Raw genomic sequence first — 23,924 nt, forward strand, 5'->3', positions numbered from 1 at the left:
GTGTGGCAAAGTGACATGGTCGGGAGAATGGAGGTTTGCGTAAGGGTACGGAAAAGAAAAACACAACACGGAAGTTGCTGCGGTTGTGAAAGGGTTGCCGAAGTGAAAATGCAGGTTGGCAAACGGTTAGATTTGAAACAGCGACATGACTGGCCCTTTTGTCAATTTTAGTGGCAGCAACGAGAACAGCATCATTTCTGCGACATGACTCGGTGTATTTATTTCTTTGAGAACGTAACGCGGTGACGCAAACTGACAAAAAGAGCCCTTAAGCGTTCTGTGTGAAGCCAGCTGGATAACCTCCAAAATCTCTCCAAATTAGAGCACGTCATGATTTACACGAGACGCTGAAGCCTGGCTGAAAGAATGGCGAATTCATTCAAAAACGGCCCTTGCAACGGCGTTTCAAATGTTCAAAATACAATACGCAGCATGAGATTATTATTCCAAGTCTTCAATAACAAGCAGTTGATTGATGCTTGGATTCTTTTTTTTTTTTTTTTTTTTTCTCCAGAATAAAAGTGAAAAGCTTAAATTAGAAGATTTTATAGAGCACATGTTGAAATTTCAAAATTCAAACGCCATGAAATTATTGCAGGACATTAAAAAACTTTTTTTTTCAATCACCATCATATTAAAAATACTTGTATGATATACATTTCTGACATTAAATTGAATTCCACTTCACCATCATCATCAGCTGCTTTTCTGATTGGCCATCAAGCGTACAGTTACGGTTCCTTGCAATATATACACTGAAAAACATTTTTTTGTTGAACTGACTCAATTGTATTTCATTATGTGATTCCATGACCTAAAATCATCCGGATACAAACACGTTTCTAAATTAGACTAATTGACTACTTAAAATGTGCATCTGGATCCAGGATGATTTTATTTTTTGCAACTGCGTGATAAAATAAAATGTATTAAATTCAATATTTTCTTTTTCAGTTTTGGGCCACATAATTAGGAATAATAACGGAACGGATCAAAACGAGAAAGTGACTTGTTCTCCAAATGAATGGATGGCTTTAATTATTTTGCTTTGAATTTTGCTTTTTTTTTTTTCAGAATGCAATCATGTTAATTTTAATGCAAAAGTTATCTGCTAATGTTGGTTAAACACAAGTTCATCTAACAAACTACTACTGTGTGGAAGCGGTTGGTGAGAAAATATGAATTTAAGAAAAACAAAAATCTTACCTTTCCCTTTTTTTTTAATTATTGTAGTAATTCATACGATTTTAATAGTTATATTTGGTAATTATTCGATGGTGTGAGCAATGGAGGTAGAATTTTAATTTGCTTTTTTTTTTTTTCCCCCTCCACGCCTCAACAACCAGCCTTCGAAATAACTCAACTGTATTGGACAATTTTAGGAATTTGAGGGCTGACGAAGAGGAAGGAGGGCAAAGCGTTGTTAATGGCGGTTGGTCATCTTAGCAATGTTGCATTATCTACACAAAACCTTCTCGTCACCTGGTGGTCCAACAATTAGCCAGGACGCTGTCCCATCATTTCGACAACGAAACAACTCGACTGAGACGATTACAATGAGACTCGTTGAAATGATGGCAAATAGCAAATAAAGCCTTTTAAATACTAAAGTAGGTGAGCGAGCGAGACATACAACCAGCCTTGATTCAGGACATCTATACAATAATAGAGTAATATCGGAAATGAAAGCAATAATGTGGTTAAATAAGTCAATGCAAGATCAAGTAAATGCCATAAATCATAATATATCATCTCTCCATTCTATTTACAGTAGTTGAACACATAGCTGGTTAGATTGATGCTCGAGCGGAACATCTCGGAGGGCTGGTACAATATATCCCTCTGGGTTAAGTCACAATCTCTTACTTTCCCTTCAGCTAAGGTCGTTTTCTTTTAAATATATATTCCTTCCTGCTCTCGATGTTCTCCTCAGCTTAACTCGTTCCGGGGGCAGATCTCTGTTTTGTTTGAAAAACCGAAAAAGAATGCTACATTCACATTTGACAGGTTGTTCAGGAGGACAGCCAAAAAGTCTCTTTCCCTCTTTCAATCTTTTTCTTATTCTCTCTGTGTGGTCAGTTCTGTATCTTCTCAACTTAAGCTCGACACTCCCAGTCAAAGAAATCGTCGTCCAAAGCTAACCTGCTGCTCAAGAGCTGCCAAGAACATGGAGGTGGCGTCATATCCAAAACTGCGCCAGATACAAGTTGCTCCACCACTGATCGTTGTTGCTACGCTGCACGGAATAATTGTTAGTCCACAGCTCATCATATCCGAAGATGCGCCAGTTGGTCCACTGCTGCTGACTACTCGAGCGCCACCTAGAACGATTGTGTCATATCCAAAGCTGCCGTCCATCCGAGTGCATCTTTACTTCTTCATTAGCTCCCACACAGCTGTTGTCTCCTCCTACTGCTATGTCTCTCCATCTGGAACAATCCTGCAGGGTCATTAGTAGAGGTATTTGTCTCCTATTGTTTCGTGTGTGTGCGTGCGTGTGTGTAGGTGTGTGTGTGTGTAAGCATGTGTGTTATAATTATGTCCCGCTGGCGGCAAGATTTTTTTTTTTCTGCGGTTATACACGCGTGGTAGAGTGTGTGTGCGTGGAGATGTGCGTGTGCGGCAAGTGCGTATTACTATACGGACTGTGGTGCATGTATCCCTGGTGGGGGTGGCCCATCCTCATTGCCACCACCGACCCAGGCGTCATGGGGGTCATGGGCGTGGCGGGGGTAACTGGGTGCGAGCCCGGCGTCACGGGTAGCGAGCCAGGGGTGAGCGAGGTCATGAGGGGGACGTCGTCGGGCGAGCGGCGCAGGGTGAGGGTGTAGTCGGGCGGGCACGTGAGGCGCACAGTGTCAAGGGTGCTGTAGATGTCCTGCGTGTCCAAGCCGTCCAGAGCGTCCAGCGTGTCCAAGGTGTGATGGTGGTGCGTGTTGTTCCTCTCGTCGGCTGACGCCGCATCCGACTCCAGCTGCTTCACCTGCAAACCATCGATCCAAGTATTAATCCCGAAACAATCGAAGCAGTGTTAAGAGTAGATTTTCAAAACGGAGAGCGATGGAATCTTCAAATCATGTTTTCCCGTTTAAAAGTATGGAAATACCATTAATCCAATCTGACCACCCACACACAAAAAAAAAACTAAATGTTGTTTGTGAGGAGGAAAAATCACACTCCATAATATTGTACTATTGTACATAATTGCATAGAATAAAAAATAAAAAAAAAAATACATTTTTTGTTACACTGCATACAATTGAATTGCCATTGTGCTGCTCCCATAGGTGTGATAACCTTGGCCAACTAAAAGATATGATGTTTACGGGATATGCTCACACGTCTATCAGCTCATCAGTACGGCACTAATATTAGTCCTCCTACACAGAAGATAAATAATAGATGACTGTAAGTACAGCTGTTGTCGATCTAGATGTGTTGCCACACACACACACACACGCACGCACACACACACGAGCCGTGGTTGGATGGCGGTCTCCAAGAGCTCATCTTACAGCGGCCAACTTCACACTTCTTTTGGCAGCTCCTTGTAAACATACTTTGTGCACGCTGATGTCTTGCATAGACTCCAGCAAGCAAGCTCATTAGGCTCCCGCCAAGTAGACCGCACACCTCACCTGCACTGAACGTTAAGGCAATGAGGGGAGCCGCTTCAATTGGCCGAGAATCAAGTCGTCTGTGTTCCCTCAAACAAACGCCCATTTCTAACCGCGCCTGTCAAAATCGAGTCAAATACCAAAGGAAAGAAAATTCCACCGAGCAGTTAGCCTGCGCTTCGCGCTAGACTTGGACACGAGAATAGGGCTTTACAAAAAAAATAACCCCACCCCCACCGCCAGAGAGTCTTCAATAAACCTAAAAGCATGGAAGAAAATGTGAACTCAATAGATCTCGTGTTCGTCTACTGCAATGTTCCTCAGGCAGCCACAATTATAAATAACGCAAACATCACGTTGATAATTGGCTCATGGGAACAAAAAAAAAAAGACCCTGTTGGATTTTAATTTCCCACACTAGATGTACCGGTGGGGAAAATAATCGACGGATACTCCAAATGAAGAGCACACAAAGCAGTTGAGCGGCAATCAGCAGAGCATGTCGGTTCGAAAGGTAATCTGGCATTTAGCAATCGCTAACACCACGTGCGAGCCAACCAACAGAGCAAACAACAGACCAAATAGTCCACAGATGACTTTGAACGGGAACCAAATGAGGCACCTGGACTCAACTCACATGTGCGCATGTGCCCAGACCCACAAACGCACACACATACACAATTCTCGCTTCAATGCCAAGCTATGTTTTGCAGATGTGCTCCAATGGCAGCTGATCCACTGACGAAAGAAGCATAAAGATAATCACGCACAAACCCCTCACGTGACTTTGTGTTCATTCAAATGAAATTGTTTGATTAATCACATTCCTGAAAATGACACAATAACGTGGCCACTGGGTCCAGAGCCCATGAAGTTCGTGTCTCACACAACAACGAGCATATTTGATAGTAAATGCCTCTTGTTGTCAGTCTTAACACACAGCTATGCCATTTGGACATCACATTTGCTGACTTTGGTTGGAAAGCTTAAAATCAGCCTGATTATTTATTTATTTTTTTTTTTTTTGTGTGCTTTATGCGCTAAGATTATGACGACAAGTTTCAATTCTCAAGAATGATAAAGGGTGCTCAAAACTGGTCTATTTTTGTGGTTGCAAATATGTTAAAAGTTGGAGCGGGACAGCAGTCTTATGATTGATTGACAGCGATCTGTCTGTTCTCTGCAAAAACAGAGTTGAAGAACAACAAAAACAAATTAGAATTAGAATTAGAATTAGAAATCCCTTTATTGTCGTTGTACTCAAGTGTGCAACGAGATTAGAGGGCTCCCCTCTCCAGTTCAATACAACAATAATACAGACAAATATATAAATTAGATAAATAAATAAGAGAGTGCAATGGAATTTAGTACCCAAATGAGACTTTCCTCCAGCATAGCTTGTGTTCCTTGCAAAAAAAAACATCCACAAGCCAAAAAGAATGATGACCAGATCAAGGTGAAATCATTCCATTGAACACAAAGATGAACTTGTCACGTGGTGTTAAAAAAAAAATGCTGACTCACCTGTAATGACATAAGTCCTTCACCCTGAAGATGAGCGGCAACATCCGCGGCCGTGATATCTCGCCGCGGGGGAGGGAGCGGACGTGGCCGGCGATGCTCCAGCCGCCTCTTGTCTTTCTTGTAGAGTAGAGCGGCGAACGCCAAGATGTTGAGAAACAACAGCGAAGCTCCCACCGCGATGGTCACGGAGAGTTCCGTCGAATAGTCCTCGCTGGCCACGTGGACTCCGTTCTCACCTCCGCCCTGTCCTAAGGCCGACTCGGGAGGCTGTTGCGTACCTCCTTGGGAACCCGGGTGGCGGGTACTACTCGAAGGCCATCCCTTGGAGAGGCGCTTGGTGTATGAATAAGGGGTGTCATCCTGCGGAGAGGGGCTATGCGTAAAAGAGGACACCGACTGGAGGAGCTCGTTGACGTGGTGCAGGTGAGGAACCAGTTGGAGCCAGAAGGAGATCTTGGTGGCTCGGTAGTGGTCTCTGACGCGGGGCTTCAGACCGATGTGCAGGTAGAGCTGCTCTTTTGGGGTGTATTTCGACCAGGCAACCTCCTCAAACCGGTTTGGTTTGGTGTGGATGAACTTGGTGTCTTGTGGAACAGGCTGATTGGGGTCCCTGGAAAAGGAGACGTTCAAATTTAAGGAACAATAGACTCAATAGTCAAAAGTAAAAAAACAAAAAAATGGATCTTTGACGTCTTTAGCCGTCAATGGCAGTAAATGAGTTAATACAAGCAAAACCTTCGTCATTTTTTTTTTTTTTTTTTTACAGACAGAAGCGATGACAGGGGTTCACTTTCATTCCCTTACTAAAGAAAGCCCAACGTTTCGAAAAGAGAACTGTCACGATGTTGCAAAAAGTTATTAGCCAGTTGTCTGTTCCCCGTAAAGCCTTAACCACTCTTGAAAGACGCCACTGATGACTCACTCAAAGTGGAGCAGACAGGCTCTTTAGACCAAAATAGTTGTTATTGATTCATGTAATTACAGCTCATATTATTAGAATGACAACCTTCTGCACCCGATCGGCTTGTTTGACTTTAAAAAGTTTCATTCTGATCCTGTCATTTTCTATTACTTTTTTTTTTTTTTTTAGAAACGAAAGACAACATTATCGAACAGCTCTGTGGTTCTTTTTCATGCAACCTTGCGAACAAATGGAAATACTTCCAAGGTAGTAGAGTTTGACTTAAAAAAAAACAAGACAAAGGAAAATGTCGTTAGGCGTACGTGGTACAACAGACGGACAAAATCAAGCGTTAACATGAAGAAAAATCAATTTGTAGAAGTCTCTATCACGCCTATTAATACAACATGAATTCAACTTGAATGAAAAATGTGATCATCCTTCCTTGTCATGGCTCAGCAAATAAAAAAATCCACTTCAAGGCTTCACATGTGAACACCCCGCATTAAAATTCAACCAAGGCATGGCAAATATCCACTTAGCATTTCAATCTCACAACACGGGTGCGATCACATGACTCAAACATTATTCATTCATGTGTTTTCACACGAGCAAATGTCGGGGGAGCCGCCTGAGACTTTTTCAGCCCAAGCTCGCGCAGGACCTCTTAGGATTTTCTCTCATCATGTACAATCAATAGAGCGGCTGCACATCTTTTCAATCAATAAAATAACACAAGACAAGACAATGATCATACTCTTTAGGAAAAAAAAAAAAAGCAAAAGCATCTGTGATTCTGCTACCATGCAATTGATTTTGTTATTGTTCGTATTGAGTCTTACCAGCATTTCAGCCACAACCTGTTTCAAGGTCGTAAATATTGCAGTCACCCGTCAATTTTTCCAAAGCTACCTGGTAAGGTGAACTGTTTATTTGTCAGCCATGTCAACGGTGTTCTAATTCTCTACGTCCTGACTTACAACATGCCGCTGTGATTTAGATGAAGCCCCCCCCCCCTGCATAATGTCTGCAAGGGTCTCAGTGGAGCGAGCCGCCAACGGATTCATTACTGGGAACGACTCAGTTGGAGCGCTGAAAGAGAGTCCAATCCTCAACAAATGCTTTTATCTCGTACGCGGTGTCAGAGCAAAGAGATAAAAGGTCCTCTTATGCGGCCCTATTGTCACACTTTTAACGTTTTCATGCGGAGACTTTGTGTATTTTCCCCGGCCACTAATATTCTTCCACTTTGAGTTTATTAAATTGGATCTACAGAAGCATTTTTCAGCAAGTGGCAGTTCATTTTCATGTGATATGAGAAAGGAGGCATGAAAAATGACGTCTCTTTCTTCTTTTATTACATCTCTTTGGCTCAAAGGGGTTTGAAAAGGAGTCTTGGATTCCCCCGGTCACGCACGCCAGAGAAGAACTTCAAGATGCTATCATCACAGTGGATTTAAATCACTGCGCACTTTTTTCCTTTCTGGATAACATTAAGTTCATGTTTACAATATGACAATAACATATTTGGCTTGTGTGCTCATTACATAGGCACGATTTGGAGTTACTTTCTAGGGAAATATGCCTTAAAAAGAAAACCAAACTACAATTATGAGTGATGTCAACAAAAACACAAGCGAAAACTCAATGAGTGTCTGCTTTGCGTGTGTTATTATTATTATTATTATTATTACTATTTTACATATTATTATTATTATTACTATTATTATTATTAGTATTATTCTTGTTACTATTATTATTAAAATTATTATTATTATTTTACATATTATCATTATTATTATTATTATTATTACTCATCAGAGTACCAGTGATGACGAAAAGGAAAATTGTCATGACATCCATCCTGCAAATAAATCAACCTTTTAAACAAAAAAAATAAAAATAAATACATAAAATAAAGTAATGAACATGTATTACAAAATCTAAGCCAAATGATCTTTCTTCAGAACCGGAAATTTTGATTTCTTTATATGATTATCAACACTCGTGAACCAGGACGTCGTTAAGACAAACCAAGACTGCTCATCAACGAGTGCAAAACGGTTATACGAGTCAACTGCTTTTTGGGGAAAGAGGCTGCTGGAATGTTTGTTGCTGTTGGGGTTCAATTCGCGCCCAATTAAATGAAATGTGTCGACTTTACCAAGCACATGCTCGTAAACGTTATTTTACTTCGCTTTTTATTATAAATGTAGTAGCATTGTATAAGGCTTGTTATTATTATTATTAATCAGCAGAGAGTTAACAATGAGGAAATCTGAATTGATTTCAAGATTAATGCTACTTGTATGCTTTGAAAGAAAGAAAGTTCAAACGTTACATAAAACATCACCTGCACAGTTAATAAGTAAACGTGTTCTGATGCAAACATTTGCATTACATTATTGCTGATGCGGAAAAATGTGATTTGAAATGACAACAAGCGCTTGAGAAGTGATTGTTTTCATCTTTGGAGGTTCCACTGCAATGATTGTTTGTGAGAACAGGCTGTTCATTGAAAAGAGGCGGCCATTGTGGGCCAGTGCGACGTCTTGCGTCTAAATCATCCCTGACGCGCGTCCTGGTGTGTTTATGAGTGACCTTGTCCCGACTGTTTGGAGTGTTTATCTTTGTCTGTGAGGCATGCGCGGGAATAAGGCTAAGCCAACAACACCTTATTGTTACGTACTGTACAATGACAACAGTCATGGTGTTATGTGGCTGCGGCCCATAAGCATGCGGACTACTTTAGATATAAAAAAAAATAATATTTTTTTTTTTAAAAAAGGCGGTTTACAGTATTTATTATTCAAGGCTGAAAAATATTTTATTTTGAAAAGTGACCGGCTTCTCGCCGTTATATCCATATCATGATGTTCCTCGTCTCGGTCGCATCATACTTACGAGCTACATGACAGGTCTTTTAAGTGATCTGAGTCATGATCGTTCACCAAATTGGTGGTGCCCCGCACTCCCCAACACGGGCACAGATGGAGTAGGTTTAAATAAAAAGTATTGTACAATATAAGAGTCATCATTGCACATTGTTGGGTTATTTGTGGTGTAACAAGCATTTGCTATTGACCTGCTTGCAAATGCAACAAAGAAAATATGATTTCATGTGCCGAGGTGATAGGTTTTATGAGCAAAGGCAGCAGGAATCGCGGCTCTTATTTCTCTTATGGAAGAAATTTGCTCTTGATCTGCCCACACAAGCAAGCATGTTCACTCTGTGAAATCTTTTTCTATTTGCTTTTCTATGGATGTGTATTTGTTCCCTTATTTTTATTAGTGGGGGCATATTTTCAATTCTACGGTGGGAATTTTAGTCCTCTTATTTGAATGTCATATCAGGACATTGCAATCAGTAGACATCCATTTCCCACTGTGTTTGTCTGGAGTTGTGAATGCGTCTATTCTGTATGTGTTGTGCAATTGTCTGGCAACTAGCCCAACTTGTCATCCGAGCCTGGGATATGCTCTCGCTCACCCGCAACTCTAAGGAGGACAAGTGTGATATAAAATGGATGCATGATTCATAAAAGAACACACTCACAGAATTCTGTTTTGCTCATGCAACCTGAGATTCAACAAGGTATTCAATATTATCCACAATTGACTCAACTGGTCATGTTAATGTGCTCAATTACCGGACATGTATGTCTTTGGGATGTAGGGGAAAGCCAGAGAGCCCAGGGAAATTCTTTTCAACCACGTGGTGATTTGAATTTTGTATCTCACAACTGTGAGAAATATAATTTTAGACATAGAAAAAAAAAATCTGTACATTTTGTAGTCTAAATGCGGAGCCAATCTGTACTCAAATGATAAAGCTTTACTTTAATCTGCTTTTCATTTGTTTTCAGGGTGAGGATTGAAGAATGACATTTATGAGCAATAAAAAGACTGCTTGTCGAACAAGGTCAAGCAAGCCTGTGCAGCGTGCATTTTTAAGGAAATTGAGAAAAAAAAAATCCACCAACAAGAATGCACATTTGGACACGGTACAAAAGATTCAAAGAGAAATACAAAAAGGGAAACCTTTTGTGTCACCGGCGGTGCATATTGTTCTCTGTGAAGCTTAATGAAATCGGTGATAAAATCTCTATCTGTTCAAATGTATTGTCTTTAGACAAATACGTATTTTGAGACCTGCTTCATTTGGTTCTGCCGACATGTAGTTACGTAAATATTTATACTCCAAATGATGTCACGTTTTTTTGCAACACCCAGTATAATTGTAATAATCAGCGCCCCATCCACTAATATTTTTATGGCCGCTATGCTGAGATGGGAAAATGGTCTCCAGTAAATACGCCCATGCATGGAAGTAACAGTAGTCTGGCCTAAGGGGGGCTAGCAAAGTTCCGCACTGCAGCTTTAAAAAAAACTAAACAAATTACAAATGGATGCGTGTGTCTTGGAGGGCTGATATAAATAGACGTGAGGAATGCTGAAGCTGTGCTTTTGTCTTTTGGCTTCTTGCTGTAGTCAGTTAAAAGACACAACATCTCCTCCGAGGGCAAATCGATGCCCCCCCCTCATCTGTGTGCTTTTGTAACCACTCACCCCGTCTTGGCAAAGTTGGTCCAGTAGGTCATCACCACGGCGCTCAGCATCACATCATTCTTGGAGAAATTACAGTTGAACAGATCAGTGGGACCCACCATGGGCACGCCGAAAACGTACGGCACCTATATGCACACACACACACACACGAAGATGTCGTTGGGGGGGCTTTAGTGCGACAGGTTACATGGGTTCTCTTGACAGGAAACCTACGCTTAAATGACTCATGGCAAAATTTGATGTCACAGTGTCAGTGGAGGCACACACGTCTTCGTGCTTCAGGGAGCTGAAAGTCATTTCTCTAAACTCATCTTCAGCGTGACAGGTCGGCTCCAATCATTCGGGGACCGAGATCCAGTCCTACTATTCACACAGCCACACGTAGGCGCAGAAGCACGCAGACTGTGTGCTGACATATGTGTTTGAGGGCGTAACAAGGATATAATAGTTTGGGATTTTTTGTTTTGACTTTAGTACAGTTAGTTTTAATTCAATTTTACAACAGTTTTTTTTATATATTAGTGGAATTTATTTATTTTTTTCTAGTATTAGTAGTTTTAGTTTTAGTTGTTTTTTTTTAATATATGGAGTATTTGTCAAGTGACGAAAAAAAAAATTCAGAGCAAATGGGGGGGTGTAATTACATTTTGTGCATTAAAGTCCAATTCTCAAACAACTTTTTGGACCTTTCTTCTTCTGTATGTACATACAACAATACCATAAAAAAATACATTTCAAAAGAACCCTGAACATTCATGTATGATATAATTTATAAGGCAAAAACGTCTTTCTGCACGTTTGGTATCATGAGCTGCACTTCTAAAGTCCCCAATAGTTCTTTGAATCTTTTAAATCTCTTTAACCGTTAATCTTTTACACATCCTCAGTCTTCCGTCGACAATAAAAAAATCCAATCTCCACGCTGTGGGTTGAGCGTGGTTGACAGTGTGCTACTGCTCACGAGAGATTTGCGGTTTGCCAGTTTTATTATCACTGTGATAGATAACATTTTCCACAAGCGTGATTATTACCGCAGGCAACCATGAGCACAGCACCTCTCCTCTGTTTCTAGATTTATGTTGATCAACCACAAGGAGCAGTCAGGCACGTCAGGCCCGTTAGCTGCAGCTATGCTAACATTAGCATGTCCGCTCCGTGAAGCGCGGTCCGTTTAATAGAGTCGTAAAAACAGCGGCGAAACAAAGAGCTACATTTTTATGAAGCTGACGAGGAGAAAGCTGTGAGTGCAGGCACACTTTCAGGATTGCAGCGTGTAGGTGGGCGGGAGGAGATGCTGCCGCAGTCCGTCTCCATTAGCTGCTAACATTCTGCCTTTTTGCTACTAGCACCCAGTAAGAATCTATTCTACTCAGTTTTTTAAAACTTGTAGTCTGGAAATGTAAATTTAAAAAGTCTGGTATATAATAATGTGATATTAAAAATGTATGTGGCAGGTCGGTTTTGACCCAATTTTTTTTTTTTTTTTTTTTTTTAGTTGAACTCTGATCTGCCACCGGTGAAGCGACCTAATAGTGAATTTAAATGACACAAGGTAAGAAGAATTCCTTGCAATGGGAAGCTTTTCAGAATATCTTTGTATAGCACATAAAACTGAATCACACAGTCTTTGTCCATTGTATAGCTTTAGATGTGGCCACAGATGGTGTCCTGGATTTGCTTATCTAACTGTCCACTATGAATCGTAGCCACAATAAATAAAATAAAAAAAAATTCCCCATGTCACGGGGCTCTGTAAAAAAAAAAAGAGTTCTGTATAAGGACACCGCTTTACTGTATTATCTTACCTCATCACCGTGTGCGGAGTCCGCCCAGGGAGGCGTGGCTTCGCTCTGGCAGTGGTGGTAAAAAGAGTAGAAGTAGGTGGGTGAGCCGTACTGAGCGTGGAGGTCCGCCGTGGCGATTGCCGGAGCCACCCATTGGTGGTCTGTGAACAGCGCCACCAGCGTCTTCCGTCGGGTCTCCGCATTGTCACGGTCGGCCCAGTCCGTGTACATGAACCTTTGGGTTAGAAAGACGAGAGGCACAGCAGGTTATCCATTCAGGACTTCATCAATCAAATGTTCAACACTAAATACATGAGAATATGGATTTTTGCGTCAGCCAATTGACAGCTGAATAATATGGTGGCTTCAAGTCATCACAAATGCTCCGTGGAAGGTCAACGATTTGCAATGTCGCATGTCGCGAGAAACAGAAGGAACAAGCGTCATTTCTGAGTCATTTTTCCAACAGTTGCTTGGCAACGTAGTTGTAACAAACTACCATTCAAAAAAGTCCATAAGCACTCAAGCGAAATAGACATGACCGGTAATGTATTATTACAAAGCTTCTTCCATGCTAAGCTCCTAAAATCGCCAGATGTCAAGAAAACAAGGCAATGTCAGAACTTGAACCAACTGACAGAACTACATGGCAAAAGGTGAATCCGAATAATTTTTAACTCATTCAATACCATTGACGGCTAAATACGTCAAAGATCCTTTTTTTTTTTTTTTTTACTGGGCTGGTCGTGAATGAGTTAAAATTATATCTAATAAATTCTAATGAGAACTAGATATTTGCAATTTCTGGAGAACAAAAAAAATTGTGGAAATATTTAACTGTTTATTGTAGCTTCAGCTCTTACATTCTTGAACAACAGTCGTTGATCAATATTCCACAGCGCTTGGACACTTTAAGTGCTTGAGGACTTGCTGCATAATTGCACATAATTGCATTACAATTACTGCGACTGGTCACTTAAAATGGTGCAGCGATTATCTGTATCATCTGCACAACCGTCATCCTATTCTACGTAATGTACCACTGATCACTTTATCTCTGCTCTTATGACTTTCCAGATTGTTGCACACGTGTCAATTGGGTGCTTTTCAGGAATTGCATTGTAGCATGTTACTTCCAAAACTATTCCCTAATCTAATTGGTTATAGAATATCGAGCCATAAGAACTACCGTGAGCGAAATCAACATTTGTTTTCATGCATTTTAAATATAACTTGTCATTGGATTTCAATGACCCCTTTCACTTTGACTTTTCGGTTAATTGGCACAATAGAGGTATAACAGTGTTCGGATCCTGTCCAAATTCCGTCTTAAAAACATAATGTAAACATTTTCACCTGATACTCTCTCTGAGCGTGTCGCGGCCCTCCGGGTATCCATATAGACTATCCACAAAGTCCGACACGGCAAAGTCGAAGTCCTCAGCCGTGACGCCGTCCTCAGAGTCCACGATGCCCTCCACGAACTTCACCCCCTCGCCCTGATTCACCCCCAGCATCACGTCGTAGTTGAGAAACTCGCCCTGCTCCATCAGGATCTGCGGGTCGTCCGGTATCACGTCCCCGTCGATCACCGGCGCGAACGCCGTGTGGTACTTGGCCGGCGTGACGTGCTGCTCCACCAGCTCTCGGTAGCTGCGACCCTGGAGGCAGGCCACCAGTTGGGTGCTGTCGTCGATGCCGCAGCCCACCCGCTCCCCCAGCTGTCGCGCGTACTTGCTGGGCTGGTAGTTGACGGCCCAACTGGCTAAAGCGCTGCCGCTCTGGATGATGGCCCTGTGGAACAAATCTGAGGCAGACAGGAAGACTAATTAGAATCGAGGTCTTAAGAGGATATGTGTGATTATTATTGTACTTGGAGTTTAAATAAACTGGGAGATGGTGGGGGGGGCAGCGCTGTGCAAAATTGGCTAACAGGCCTGCCTCACATCTCTGATGTTCAGTTTGAATATTGGCTCGGGCTTTCCTGTGTGGCGTTTGCACGTTGAAACGGCAATTTAAAACAACTTCAAACCCTAACCCAGGCTTGAAACCCAAATTTGAAATGCTATCTGTAGTTTGAAACAATAAAAAAAAAAATCAATGCAGTCATTTGAAATTTGAATCTGACTCTACTTTAAAACTTCAACCCTGACTTGAAACCCCAATTTAAAACCATAATCATCATTTAAAACCATAGCCTATCTTAAAACACTTGATGATAATCCCTCATTCGAAACCCTAACCCTAACTTTGAACACCAATTCTAAACCCTAATCCTAGTATGAAACCCGTCCGTAAAACTCCAACCTAGTTTCAAAATCCCAATTCGAAATCCAGATCGAAATTCAAAACTCTAACCCAGACTTGAAACACTAATTGCAAAATAGCCTCTGGATCATTGATTAATGTGGCAAACAGATTGAAATCGCATCTGGATTTAATAGCTCTACTATATATTTGATTGTATTGTCTCATTCCATTTTATACTAGATTTTTCATTGTAATCAGTGTCTTTCTTTCCTGTATGACGGGGAAAAAAACTGTGTGGTTATACTGAGTATATATAAGCATTTTATTATTTATTTTTTTACTTTTACTCATTAAATAAAATCTTGAATTTGTCTTAAATGATATAAACGCAACAATACAAATAGTGACTACAGCTTTCATTTCTTACTCACCCTCGGAGTAGTGGGACAAAGTGAGGAGACTGACGCACGAAGCTCCAGCGCCGGACCCGAACACGGTCACCCTGTTTGGGTCTCCTCCGAAGGCCGCAATGTTCTCCTTGACCCAGCGCAGAGCTTGGATCTGGTCCAGCAAACCATAGTTGCCCTTGGCGGCCTGGTCCCCTGTACTCAGGAATCCTGCAGAGACACACACGGTGTAAACACGCAACATGCATAATCATATTCAATCATGCATATAGTAAAGCCACAAATCAGTCAAGCTGAACGTGTGTCTGCTCGGAATGTAACCCAGGTTTGTAACCCGAACCTTTTTCTCTGATTCTCATTTGAAACCCGAACCTTTGCTTGAACCCTAAACCCTGGCTGCATTGTGTAATTTGAAAACCTAAACCTTACCTTGTCTTGAAACCCCAACTTGAAATTATACAATACAACGCTGATTATAATAATATTTTAAACCCCATACCTCTGTCTTCAAACCCTATTCTTTAGTTGAAGCCTTACTCCTGGCTTGAAAGTGTAGTTTAAACCCTTAAGTAATGCCTCAAACCTGAATTAGAAACTTTAACTGGGCCCAAAAACCTACTCATTTAAATCCCTTATTCGGTCGAGAGGGAAAATAATAATTTTAAAAACTACATTGAAACTAAAAACCTGATTTTAAACCCAAACCTTTGCTTGGAACCCAAACCCTGTCTTTAAACCCTATTTTGAAACACTGATTTGAATGTAACGTAAAGTTTGCTTAACACCCTATCCTGTATTGAAACCTTAATTTTAATTTTAATTATGAAGCCTAAATTCGAACCCTTTACCCTGCCTGGAAAGCCTAACTGTGGATTAAAACGCAAATTGGAAACCCAAGTATGATCTTGAAACCCGAACTGTGTCTTGCAACTCTAATTTACTGTATCTGCTTTCAAGCCATCCCCGGGCTTGCTAGCTTCTGCAATTGGTCCCAATTACAACAAAGCTTTTGCAGGGCGCACTGCACCGTATATCTCATCAGGACAGAATCTCATTCAGAGTAATGCCAGAGGAATGAAAGTAAAAAAAAAAATAAAAAAATGTAAAACTCATTCATTTCATAACCCACCAGTAATCCTCTCAAACAAGAAGCATATTAATGGCCAATTAAAGCTCGTTTCCAATTTTAGGTCGCTTTGAATATTCTCTATGCGTTCACTGAAAGATCTAGGTCAGCATTGGAATTTTGTAAGACTGTTCAAGACATGCTCGAGTTCCAGCTGAATACGATTAAAGTAAAGCAAAAGAAAGTGCGTGCTTCGCATCCGCCCGCTCACCTCACACATCCAACAAGTACGACGAAGAACGGGTGAAGACGCCGCCACCCGTGATGATGGATGATGATGATGATGAACGTGATCTTAATGGAGGTGATGTAAACACAGAAGACGGAGATGATTAAAACACAAAAGTATGACTACACGGGGAGACACGAACAAGCCATTCAACAAACTTAATGAACAAGTTTTTCTTTTCTTTTTCTTTTTTTTGGTCCACCCATGATGAAGCGAAAGATTTGTGTCATTAGGGCCCAAGCAACAGGCGCCAGGATGACCTGCTTGCAATGGCGTTAATTCTTTTGACAAATGAATCGCCTTTACTCAACAACCCAAAAACATCCATTTTTGAAAATGCTTGGAAAAATTAATGGGACCAGTAAAAAAAAAAATAAAAAAAATATGTATTTCACGGGTGCTCAAACTTAATCCCAAAACGTACTCAAGTGCGCCCCCTGGAAAAAAAATTTATATCACAAAAAAAAAAAAAAAAACATGGCTACTACTTCAGTCAGCTCTTTAGTGAGGGTGCTAAGGTTTATCGTTTAATGTGGTGAAAAATTTTCTCTATTGTTCCAGAGGTCCCTCACAGAAATTACAGACAAATGAAACCGTATTCCTTCCAAAATCAAACTAAGCACCACCCTAACTAAACATTCCAAAATAAATAAATAAGCATCAACATAAATTGAGCCTGCAACTCGGTCAAGAGCCGCAAAGCGTGATCGCAGGTCGACTGGCAAATTGAGAGCTTCACCAAGCGGCTCCTTTTTTCACGACAACAGACTGAGTCCGCACGTCAGCACACGCTGCGCCAATCTACCTTTTCGATCTCCCGCTCCACTCTTCCCTCACTCCTGATGATACTTGAACTCCTCCACTTGGGGCAGAAACTCCTCCCCAACAGGGAGGGCACTCCACCTGTTTCTGACCGACGACCACGACCTCAGATTTCGAGGTGCTGATTTTCATCCAACCACTCCGCACTTGGCCATGAACCACTCGAGTGAGTACAACAGGACCACATGATTTGCAAAAGCCACCAAACTGGACACACTCTCGGCCGCGCCAAGAAATTCTGTCCTTTAGCGAACTCCGACTGTCGGAAATTGGCCCAAATGATCCCCAATCGAAGCAGACGTACAGGTGGTACAGCAATTATTCACAACACATTTAGCATGCTGCGAGACCCTCAGGTGTGCTTCGGAAGATGGTCTAATTTCACTTCAAAATGGTCCAAAAATGATTTATGGAGTGCAAAGATGTCATCTTTTTCATCCATGTGTATGACAAGCAAAACATTTGAAACGCTCTTCAACAAGATGGCTGACGGTCGTTTTAACCGGTGCATTCTCATTGCCTCTCATGCAACAGAATAATATTTGTCAGTTTTTGTTGTTGAATATTTGAATCGTACAAAATTCATGCACAAGCATTTGGCTTGCACATCAGATCTGCCGCTTCCCGCGCTGGAGGAAATTATCTTAACGATTTGCATGTTGAACCGCATTCAAAGCTAGAATATAAAATACGCTTTTAATTATTTAAGGAAACCGAGCACATAAATGCTAGTCGCATACATTTTTTTAATTACATTTTTAATACCGCTACATGAGAAAATGATTACCAATCTCTAATGCTAAAAGATGCTGTGTCAGCACATGTTGACCTTGGGAACACATTGGAGGAGTAGTGGGCGGAAATTGTGTAATCTTTATTAATGCAAGTAAAGGTGTGATGTATCATCACTTTTGCTCCACATAAATATGATGCCATCAGTGTTTTTTCTGTTATTATTATTCCTCTGTTTTTACCAAGAAGGCCAGGATTACCTGATATCCATTTTCTAGAGGCTTAAAGATAAAAATAACACATTGCAACGAGTGTCGCGGCAGATAAGATCAATAGAAACGACCTTTAAAACCAAAAAAAGAAAAAGAAAACTGAAAAAACAGTGCATTTCCAGAAAAAAAATCAAATTAATTAAATGTTTTGGAATATTGTATGACGTTACCTCAGAGTCATGGGTGAGCTGTCTGTTGACATTGGGCTGAAGTTGTTGTACGTGCCGACCTTTCCGCTAGTCTGTGAATGTTTCAGTCGAAATCACAGCAAAAAAAAAAAAAAACTGCGCTCCCCTCATCGTGTTAATTTTCATTCATCAAGTGTGTAATGTTATTAGCTGCCCAAAAATAGCATAAATGGTAATTATACTGCCGTTGCTCCTTTCTAAAGGGCAGAGCGGTAAATAAGGAAAAAACGGTAAAGTTCAGCATGCATTGTTTGCATACAAAGAAATGTGTTGCGCCGATACTTCATACTCATTTGGAACAGTATAAAAAAATTTTTTTTTAAAATGAACGCATGGTGTGGGTGCGCAGATCATTGATTGTAATTCCTCAAACGGCCTCCGATGTAAAAGATGCCTGACCCAGACTAATCAATACATAACCAAACAAACGCTTCGCCGGGCACATACAGACAAACAAGCATCCACACTCGCATTCGCACCTCAGACGCATTACCAAAAGGAAACTCAGACAAGCATGAGGAAAACGAGCAAAATCCACACAAAGCGAGATTGCATCCGTCGTTATTTGCTCAATAACTCAACTCTTTGCTTGTTTTGTGATCATGTGAATTAAATATATTGCTTTGGAGCAATCTTAATGCCAAGCACCTATGTCACATGTGTCAAACTCAAGGCCCGGGGGCCAGATGTGGCCCGCGACCTCATTTTTTGTGGCCCGCGAAGGGAAAATCATGTGCTTCAACTTGCACATTTTCTTCACTTTTAACAACATTGAGATATAAAATATTGCCATTTATTACTGGCTTCTGATTTCAAAACTAGCTTTGGATCAATGTGTTGTCTGTAAGTGATAATGTAAGGTGATTTATATGAGTTCACAGTCAAAGCGGCCCTCTGAGGGAAACCAGAACCACGATGTGGCCCGTTCACAAAAATGACTTTGACACCTCTGACCTATGTTGTACTGAAGAGAAGCGCCTCATTTGGCCAAGTCATCTCTCTTTCGAATGAAAAAAAGTGGAAGCCACTCCATGTTGACTGGGAAAGAGATGCGGTCAGCAGCCAGTTAAGTGTCATCATTTATTCGCAAAATCCAATCTTATTTCGTATTTAGAGAATAATAATCAATGCCCTACCCTAACACATCAGCGGTTCTAAGTTCAATTGAGTAAACACTTCTTGTCTGTGTACCGATACCTGCTATCAGTATCGAACCAATAACGGCCTTATTTTATGGTATTGAGGACTAATAGAGGCTCCCGATACCAGCCACTGATACTTAAGGCTAAAAATAAATGTGCAGTTGTTGGCTCTAAACTGCTGCAGTGGTATCGAACATTACTAGTTGAAATGATTTTTTTTTTCTACCTGTAATACAAATTGGATTCTAAATCCACACTCACACTATTTCACACATCATTTCCAAGTAAAGTATTATGGTTTTACCGAGCACGCCCAAGCGGTAGTTGAGCGTGATGACGATGACATTTCCATAGCTCGCCAGCACGCTGCCGTCCATCATGTTGCCGGTGCCTTCTGTGTACGAGCCGCCGTGGACGTAGACCATCACGGGCCTCTGCCCGCCCTCCTCGTGGATGTCTGGGAGAAGAAGAGTGAGGATGAAGAGTGTGTGTGTGTGTGTGTAATAGCGAGTGACAACCTGATTGGCCTCCCGTCCGTTTGTATGCATCGAATCAATTTACGAGCAGGTGGCGCCTCCCCTGCATCCTTACGCTTTGGCCCCCGACCCGCTTTCCTTAATCAATCCGCAAGTGGATATAAATTGAGGCATGTGAGAGTGTTCATGCTGGTTAAGGAGAAAAGCAGGTGTGTGTGTGCGCTCGGCATGTATGAACCACTATGCATGCATGAGTGAGTCTTTGTCCTTCTCACTTCCCTCCACAAGTAGAGGCGCAAACCCCACAGCAACTGGCGCAGGTGTCTGCATTTTAAGCTCCAGCCCGTGCATGCAAAAGGAAAAATTACAGTGGAAGCACTAAAGTCGGACACGATCTGATCCTGCACGTCCAAAATGTTTTTTTTTTTTTTTTTAAATAATTACCACAAGAAATAAAAATGAACTATTTCAAAGTCATGCTTTGCTAACTGCAATATCAAACTAAAACCAAGATAAATTAGAAGAGCTGCGTGGCATAGCATTTAAGGAAGCATCTCCGTCTATATTAGTATTATGTGTGTGTTTGAGTTTTGCGTATTTGTACACCGCTGTACTTCTTTGACACCAATTCCCAACAGACAGGGCTTTGGCGGCATCTTAGTATTTCAGAACGGTGAATTTGTGATTAGTGAACTGCACACATGCAAGGTTTACTGTACTTCTTTTTCCATTTGAATGAACGAATGCGGCAACATTTAAACGCATCCTCACCTTCTTCGGTGGGCACGTAGATGTTGAGGTAGAGACAATCTTCACTCTGGTGGGTCAGGTAGGTGGCCGCTATGTCCAGGTTGGCCGTGAGCCACGAGGGCATCATGTCTCCCAGCATGCTCCTCTCGTCCAACGACTGCGGGCAAACGGGCGCGAACTGGGTCACGTTCCGGATTCCGGGCCAAGGTAAGGGCGGCTCGGGCGCTTGGAAGCGCCGGTCCCCGGTCGGGGGCCTGGCGTAGGGCACCCCCAGGTACTGGATGACGGGGCCCAAGAGGTCCGAAGGCAGCGGGGTCAGGATGCCGCGGATGCGCCCCTGCGCCGTGGACACGACGGGCACCGTCTGCTGGGCCCACGAGCGAGCCACGCAGAGGCTGAGGTGGAGAAGGCAGACGGCGGGCAGCGAGGAGACGAGCCTGAGGAGAGAGGAGGCGAGCCGGGGAGATCTTCTTCTCCTCTTCGGCTCGGGCATGGCGACGGGAGATTGGGCACTGTCCGTTTTATGCTGGTTTTCGAGCCTTCAGTGGTATCCGGCACTCTCATGCAGCTTGGCCCATAAACACATCGCACGCACACACACCCTGACCCTTTGCGAATAACTTTTCCCTTTTATATGTGTGTATATGTGTGTGTGTCATTCAGTGCCTCTGAGTGTGTGAGTCACTTGGCGTCATCCCCTTTGCGTCTGTGTGTGTGTGTTTAAGTGATTGTGTGACATGTACTGGCGATTCGAGTGTGTGTTCATGAGTGGGGGTGTGCGTGTCTGTGCATGTGTGTGTGTGTATGAGTGTGTGTGTGTGTGAATGTCTTGTTATGTAAACAGTAGCATCACTGTTCCTCTGTCACTCTCTCCTTCCACTCAGCCCCATGACAAGCCCAAACTGCCTCCTGGAAGAGAAGAGGAGGAGGAGGAAGCAGTGACGGGGAAAGGAAAGGACAGAATGACATCATTAGTCTTCGTCAATGGAATCGAGGTGTAAATCAAGCCAAAATGTCACACACACAAACACACACGCACACACGTGCCCACAGCTCTGTGTGCATGTGAAAATGAAGAGAGCACTTTTTCTACATATAGATATACGTTACAGTAAAACTAACATTCTTGTTTTATTCTATAAGCTAATAACGAGATAAATCTCAAATTCTAATACAGTACAACCGTGTCTTCAAATATAAATTAAATTGTTTCTTGTCCATGCTTGCAACTCAAAACAATTGTATCGCAAACCATCTTTACCTCTTGAAATAAATAGAAATGCCATTGATTTGTGTCAGCCTCCCCCAAACAACCTTTTTTTTTTTTTTTTGTCGAGAAAATTTGCACTCTAATATTAGACTTTATAAAAACATGAAGCAAGGGCACATTTAAATATAATGTAAAGAATTCTCCTGCTCATTCCAGTGTTGGCCAACTAGGGGCTGTATAAGACGAATGTACAGTACTGTACCACTCCTAGCTTCTCAGTGCAGCAGAATTATTAATCATTATTTACAGAAATGAAGAATATATGCCTGTGTGTATTCTTATATTATATGTCTACATGTGTTGCAGCAGTGTTTGTATACATTGCTTAAAGGGTAACAAAATCACTGCTACGGAGACACAACGTGTAATTCGCTTTCTTTTATGTTTACTTTGTTAGTAACCTTCATCTGAGACTGGAAATAAAAACCAAAACACGCCAGCAAATCAACTTGTATGGATATCCAGGCACACGTGTGCATATACGATCCTCCACGCACACTCACACATGCACGCGATAGACTTACATATGGAAAAGCAAACGCCGCCGTTCATGGTGACTGGTGTGTCAGCGTGTCAGGACTGATGTGTGTGAGTGTGAGCTGCAGACATATGTCACTCCCCTGCTACGCCTTCTGCACGCATCCCAAGATCCTGTGGAGGGCAAAGTGGTGGAGGGGGAGGTGGGTTAGTGTTGAGAGGGTGGAGAGTCACGTCACACGCTTAATTAAACCATGAACACACATGAGCTCCTGACCCCAGTGGTGTGAGGAAGCCTGCGCACACACACACACACACACACACGTCCTCTATCTCGGTCCCACACATGCACACAGTGTTTATATCCACAGCACAGTAGTTGTAATTACAAAAACACAGACTTAATTTAATCGTACATAGACACACACGTACACAGTTGGTTGAACAACGGTTGGGATTTCCAAACATTTCCCCAAAGTGAATAAGGGAAATGAAATTACTCTCCTCTGGGGTTGGGCTGGCACAAGAATAAAACTTGTATAAACAGCACAGGTAAGGTTTTTAAGTCATGGAATCAAAGCAGCAACAAAACGTATTTTAATGATGATTGGAATTTGAAAACCAGGTGCATCCGCCTGTGCCTGAGCGCACATCATTAAAATCCAGGTTCAATTTTTTTTTAAAAGAACACATTAGCTAGAAAAAAATGAGTGAAAAAATGTCCTAAAATAAGATATTTGAGAAGGAGAAAAGGCCAAATGATGGAGACAATCGCCGACAAATTCCAGCTGCATTTAAAAGACATTACCCGCAGGCCGACTTAGAATATGCTTTTATCACAGAAGCTAATTTTTACCAAACCTGTTCCGCATGTATGAGTCTTCCAAATGAGGCAATGAAGCCTTTCAAACTGTGACAAAAAGCTTCTTTTTCCAACATCCCATCTTTGCAAAGAGTGATTTTCTGTCATGATAATGACCAAACCAAATTTTTACAGGGTAGACTGTATCGAAGTAACACGCCTCGGGGCCAGTTGAGGAGAAACGTGTGCAGTACTCCCTCAAAGATTGCTTCCTAAAAAAACCTTTAGCACAAATAACGTTGGGTGCCGCTTCTTTTACGTGACATGCTGAAGGTAGAATCCATTGTTCCAGTAAATCCATCTTGTATTGTTGTACCATACCAAATCGCAAGCCCTAAGCTCCTCTTATCATCTCCCATCCGGCGTCCTAGTGGCCAAAAGCCCTTTGCATGCTTCTGTGAACGCATGAGAGGCCAGCTGTGAAGTAACAAAGACAAAGGTGTTGATGCACTGCCTAGCTGGGCTTTATTGGCAGACTGCTATAAAGTTGAAGTTAATGCTCAATAACTTTTCATACGTAAGTCAA

The 23,924-nt window shown here is 41.8% G+C and overlaps 1 protein-coding gene across 2 annotated transcripts in view; it reads right to left on the reverse strand.

Moving 5' to 3' along the window:
* Nucleotides 1-484: 484 nt before the first annotated feature.
* The window catches only part of LOC148323491 (neuroligin-4, X-linked-like), a 37,127-nt gene continuing 13,687 nt past the window's right edge, over nucleotides 485-23,924 (reverse strand). For both annotated transcript variants that reach the window (XM_088314851.1, XM_088314850.1), the window contains 9 exons: nucleotides 22,584-22,710; nucleotides 20,811-21,698; nucleotides 19,868-20,020; nucleotides 15,077-15,262; nucleotides 13,752-14,202; nucleotides 12,417-12,630; nucleotides 10,612-10,736; nucleotides 5,142-5,751; nucleotides 485-2,983 (listed from right to left, as the gene is read on the reverse strand). In XM_088314851.1, coding sequence (XP_088170977.1) covers nucleotides 2,576-2,983; nucleotides 5,142-5,751; nucleotides 10,612-10,736; nucleotides 12,417-12,630; nucleotides 13,752-14,202; nucleotides 15,077-15,262; nucleotides 19,868-20,020; nucleotides 20,811-21,282 — 2,619 coding nt within the window. In that variant the 5' untranslated portion in view covers nucleotides 21,283-21,698; nucleotides 22,584-22,710 and the 3' untranslated portion in view covers nucleotides 485-2,575. The remainder of the gene's footprint in view (nucleotides 2,984-5,141; nucleotides 5,752-10,611; nucleotides 10,737-12,416; nucleotides 12,631-13,751; nucleotides 14,203-15,076; nucleotides 15,263-19,867; nucleotides 20,021-20,810; nucleotides 21,699-22,583; nucleotides 22,711-23,924) is intronic.

The sequence above is a fragment of the Idiotropiscis lumnitzeri genome, chromosome 14 (genome assembly GCF_059441095.1).
Source record: "Idiotropiscis lumnitzeri isolate Australia: NSW breed Sydney's pygmy pipehorse chromosome 14, RoL_Ilum_1.0, whole genome shotgun sequence".
Taxonomy (NCBI): Eukaryota; Metazoa; Chordata; class Actinopteri; order Syngnathiformes; family Syngnathidae; genus Idiotropiscis; species Idiotropiscis lumnitzeri.